Genomic DNA, 5,680 nt, shown 5'->3' on the forward strand with positions numbered 1-5,680 from the left:
ATGTCTCTGCTTGTTGAGAAGACCGGTTCTGGCCGAGAGTACAAGGTCAAGGATATGTCTCAGGTGGACTTCGTCCATTTGGAGATCGACCCTCCCGAGTTTGAGATGCCAGGGCTCATGTCCTACAGGACTAAGTTCGGACCCCAGCAGCCATCCAAGGGTGCTAAGGTCACTGGCTCACTCTACATGACCATCCAGACTGTCGTCCTTATCGAGACCCTCACCACCCTTGGTGCCGAGGTTCGCTGGTTCTTGTTTGGAAAATTTGGATACAATGGAGAAAAGAAACACTCTCAAACACTCACTTTGATACAATAAAACTCTCAAAGTTACAAAATAAGAACAAGAAGAAGAAGAACATAAGAAAGGCTCAAACAAGTTCTTGGAACTTTGTCCAAAGACTCTATTTCCTCCCACTTCTAGAAATCTTTAGGGAACTAATGGAAATAGTCTTGGGATTGATCAAGCCTTTTCACTTTTCTGCATAAGATTTCAAAAAGAAGAAAAGTCATATAAAACACTCTTAGGGTTGAAAAAATGGTTACAAGGATGAGAAAAAACCCATTGTCTTCATCAATCTCTTCATCTTTGTAACATTCAAAAAATTAAATCATATGTTTATTTCACACATTAAACATGATTTAATCTCAAATGTGTAACTCTCTTACACTTAACCTCTTAAGTTTTATAAAGTTACAAAGATGAGAAGACTCATTGTCTTCCTTAACCTTTCAAGTTTTGTAACATTTCAAAACTTAATCATGTGTTTAATTCACACATTAAAAGTGTAACCCTTCTTACACTTTATTTTCAAAAGTGTAACTCTTCTTACACTTTATTTTTAACCAACAATATATATATATATATATATATATATATATATATATATATATATATATATATATATATATATATATATATATATATATATATATATATATATTTATATAAATATAACAATCCCCCACTTGGTTAAAAATAAACATCAACCCTTATAACCTTAACAGTGAAAATGCATAAAATAAAATATCTTTCGATTTGAATTTTACCTTAGTGTAATTGTCACAAAGCTCCGTTGAAATCCCAGGTTGCTTGTAGCATTGAACCAGTTATTCCTTGTAACGAAACCGGTAACAACACACACACTTCCACTAACCACACAAGTGCCCATGATTTTCTTGCTTAGCACTTTTATGGCCATGTGCTCAATTCATTCATGAAATTTCTTGAAAGAAACTCCAACTCTCATGAGAGGCGGCACCACCCCTAAGTTCACATAGGTGAAATTCTTCCAGCATCCTTGTTACCTTTAAGATGCTTGTCACACATAGATTGAATTTCATTAAAAGCTTTAAGCTTAACCCTCAAACGGTAACAACTAGCATTAATCATCACAGATGGAACTCACATGTTCTAATGTTGCCACAACCCACTTATCAATGACTTGTTTTTATCTATTGAACTTAAGACTAGTTATTTCTTAGTATTAAGTTAGGTTACCATCATTGGTGAATTTTATTTAAGGAGTTTTAGTCCCATTCCTCTAGATGTTATCCTTACTAAATCTCTTGTAAGAGGTTTAGTAAAAGGATCCGCCAAGTTTCCACTTGACCTCACAAATGAGATTGAGATGAATCCATTTTGAATCAATTGTCTTACATACTCATGTCTAATGCTTATATGTCTAAACTTCCCATTGTACACTCTATTGTACGCACGAGCTAGAGTGGTTTGACTGTCACAATGTATCGACACTGTTGACACATTATTTGCAGTAAAAGGGATGTCCATCATGAGATCCCTAAGCCACTCAGCTTCTTTTCTAGTTGCAGCTAGAGCTATAAACTCTGCCTCCATGGTTGAGTGTGATATACAAGTCTGTTTCTTAGATCCCCAAGAGACAGCCCCACCACCAAGTGTAAACACCCAACCTATGGTAGATAAATTATCTCCCACACTCGATATCCAGCTTGCATCTGAATACCCTTCAAGTATAGCAGGAAACTTTGAATATTGGAGGCTTAGTTCTTTGGTATTCTTTAGGTAACCAAGAACTCTACCAATAGCTTTCCAATGTTCCACGCTTGGATTGCTAATAAACCTACTTAGTTTACTAACTGCAAATGAAATGTCAGCACTAGTACACTGAGCAACATACATAAGACTTCCAATTGGCACTTGCATACTCAAGTTGAGCCACCGATCTACCATCATTCTTTTCAAGTTTTATACTTGAATCAAATGGAGTATTAGCATCTTTAATCTTGAGATGACTAAATTTGCTAACTACTTTCTCAATATAGTGGGTTTGGTTCAAAGCATAACCCCCACTATTTCTTTTCACTTTGATACCCAATATAGTATCAACTTCTCCAAGATCTTTCATCTTGAAGGTTGAGGATAGAAACCTTTTCGTTTCTATTATTCCTTTCATGTCATCACTCAAGATTAACATGTCATCCACATATAGACACACTATGACCATATAGTCATCACAAGTCTTAGAATATAAGCACTTGTCCACATTGTTGTGTCTAAATCCATCCAAAAGAATAGCATGATCAAATTTTTCGTGCCATTGTTTGGGAGCTTGTTTTAAACCATATAATGATTTGATAAGCTTACACACTTTGTTTTCATTCCCCAGTAGAACAAAACCTTCCGGTTGTTCCATGTAGACCTCCTCATTGAGATTCCCATTCAAGAATGCCGTTTTGACATCCATTTGATGAACAAATAGATTATGAATTGATGCCAAAGCAAACAATATCCTAATCGATGTTGTTCTAGCCACCGGCGCATAGGTATCAAAATAATCAATACCTTCTCTTTGTTTAAACCCCTTAGCTACTAATCTAGCCTTAAAGGTTTGAATCATGCCATCGGTGTGATATTTCCTTCGAAATACCCACTTGCACCTTATTGGTTTAGATCCTGGTGGAAGGTCTACCAATTCCCATGTTTGGTTGGACATAATTGAATCCATTTCATCATTGATAGCCTCTTTCCAAAAAGCAACATCTCTAGAAGCCATAACTTCTTTGTATGTTTTGGGATCCTCCTCTATTTGAAGTACTATAGGAATTTTTCTTATAATATCTTCTCTATTTCCTTCTACTAAGTAAAAGGAAATTCTTTGAGAGTCAATCTCATCCAATCCCAACACTTTCTCTTTTCTAGCTCTTTGGCTTTTTCGAGGCACAATGGGTTGCTCAACAACCTTTGAATGTGTCTGCTCTTGAGACTCTCCAACCCTAGTAGGTACTTGAGAATTGCTATCACTCAACAAATTCTCAAATAACTCTACCTCTCTTGATTCAATTATCACATTAGACTCCAAGTCTAATAGCCTATAAGCTTTGCTATTTGAGGCATAGCCTACAAATGCACACTTAATGGCTCTTGGACCCAATTTCGTTTTATTTGGATATGTTTTCTTGCAATAAGCAAGACACCTCCACACTTTGAAGTAACCTATATTAGGCTTCCTTCCTTTCCATAACTCATATGGAGATATCTCATTTTTCTTTGGTTCCGATAACGGTGCCAAGGTAGGATCAAAGATGTAGAAAATCTTGAGTGCTGTGAGAAGGAATCTCACCTTGTCTTGCCACCTAGTGAAGTTGGAACCATCAAAACGATCCAACCTCATAAGGTCTTGGTTCATAATCTTGATAGTCTCTCCTTCCATTGAAGATAGAGTCTTTGATTGTTTGGAAAATTTGGATACAATGGAGAAAAGAAACACTCTCAAACGCTCACTTTGATACAATAAAACTCTCAAAGTTACAAAATAAGAACAAGAAGAAGAAGAACACAAGAAAGGCTCAAACAAGTTCTTGGAACTTTGTCCAAAGACTTTATTTCCTCACACTTCTAGAAATCTTTAGGGAACTAATGGAAATAGTCTTGGGATTGATCAAGCCTTTTCACTTTTCTGCATAAGATTTCAAAAAGAAGAAAAGTCATATAAAGCACTCTTAGGGTTGAAAAAATGGTTACAAGGATGAGAAAAAACCCATTGTCTTCCTCAATCTTTTCATCTTTGTAACATTCAAAAAATTAAATCATATGTTTAATTCACACATTAAACATGATTTAATCTCAAATGTGTAACTCTCTTACACTTAACCTCTTAAGTTTTATAAAGTTACAAAGATGAGAAGACTCATTGTCTTCCTTAACCTATCAAGTTTTGTAACATTTCAAAACTTAATTATGTGTTTAATTCACACATTAAAAGTGTAACCCTTCTTACACTTTATTTTCAAAAGTTATTTTTCAAAAGTGTAACTCTTCTTACACTTTATTTTTACCCAATAATATATATATATATATATATATATATATATATATATATATATATATATATATATATATATATATATATATATATATATATATATATATATATATATTTATATAAATATAACAATTCTCCTGCGATACCTTTTCCACCCAGGACCACGCCGCAGCTGCCATTGCCCGTGATAGCGCCGTCGTCTTCGCCTGGAAGGGCGAGACCCTCCAGGAGTACTGGTGGTGCATGGAGCAGGCCCTCGACTGGAGTCCCGGTGGCAGCCTTGATCTTGTCGTGGATGATGGCGACGACGCTACCTTGTTGATCCACGAGAGAGTCAAGACTGAGGAGGAGTACGCCAAGAGCGGCAAGTTACCGGACCCCTCCTTCACCTTTCTCTCTCTACACCACACCATGCACCTCAAGCCTTCTCGTCTTAGCATGGCCACCTCTTGCCCATATCCCGACCACCCTCTTCTATTCCCTAGCGTTCAGAGATGATTATGGCGGCAACCTCGTTATGGTCAGGAGCAGCTACATGAAGCCCGACCCTAACGCGCCACCGCGAAGGGGTCGCGGTCGTCCTCCCAAGCCCTTGGTTCCTCTCCCACCAGGAGCTGTTCCAGCCCCACCGAGGCCCAGGAGCCGTCCACCAAGCTCGGAGAATCTACAATCCCGAGCACCGTCGCCGCTGCCACCGCGGGGAGGTGGTGAAGGTGTTGAAGCCAGACACGGGGAGGGGGGGGGGGGGGGAGCTGGGAAGAAGATGAAGTTTTGGTTTTTGGGCTTAAGTTGGAGCCCAGACCCATTTTCATTGATGGATAGCCCCATTGCTCCTTAGGCCTGCCACCTTCATTAAGATGGCCCGTGTCCACGTCCAATTAGCCCATTAGGCTGCCCCCAAATTCTAAACAATTTTCTAAAAAACCTCTAATATCCATAATTAATTAGTTTGTTCATTCCCATTTATTTGTTATCTAAGTTTAGGTCTACCAATTTAGTTAGCCCAACTTGAAGGCAATTAAAGGACAAATTATTAAGGTTGGATCTCCTTTCAAAACACAAGATAATTTATATTTTACCTTCCCATCTTTAAATTATGTTTAAATCACCATATATGAAAAACTTTTGTATCAATTAATTCATATTGGACCCTAAGAATTTTCTACATTCTAAACTTTAAATCCCATTTTCAAAACTTAAGTCTTTAAGTAATTTTTCAAAAGTCTCATGTCTTAATTTAATTCTTCAAATATTCGTTTAAATCTTATTTTCATCAATTAGAGTTATAATCCCATATTTATCTAGTTATTTAAAGTTTAATCCTTCAAAAATTCCATATTTTAATTTAATTTTTCAATCCCAAAAATTCTACTATTC

General features: G+C 36.8%; 1 protein-coding gene across 1 annotated transcript; it reads left to right on the forward strand.

Annotated features, from left to right (window-relative positions):
- On the forward strand, positions 1–4,801 carry LOC117911008 (adenosylhomocysteinase-like). Its single transcript, XM_034825176.1, has 2 exons — positions 1–249; positions 4,436–4,801. Exons 1-2 carry the CDS (start codon positions 1–3, stop codon positions 4,799–4,801), a joined length of 615 nt encoding a protein of 204 aa, XP_034681067.1.
- Positions 4,802–5,680: the final 879 nt, after the last annotated feature.

Source organism: Vitis riparia, chromosome 3, assembly GCF_004353265.1.
Source record: "Vitis riparia cultivar Riparia Gloire de Montpellier isolate 1030 chromosome 3, EGFV_Vit.rip_1.0, whole genome shotgun sequence".
NCBI classification, from domain to species: domain Eukaryota; kingdom Viridiplantae; phylum Streptophyta; class Magnoliopsida; order Vitales; family Vitaceae; genus Vitis; species Vitis riparia.

What these genes read in the sequence shown, in the direction of transcription:
- LOC117911008 (XM_034825176.1), top strand. Translation starts at nt 1, where the DNA reads ATGTCTCTGCTTGTTGAGAAGACCGGTTCTGGCCGAGAGTACAAGGTC. An exon ending in TTGGTGCCGAGGTTCGCTGG is followed by an intron (nt 250 to 4,435) that starts TTCTTGTTTGGA and finishes TAAATATAACAA; the next exon opens with TTCTCCTGCGATACCTTTTC.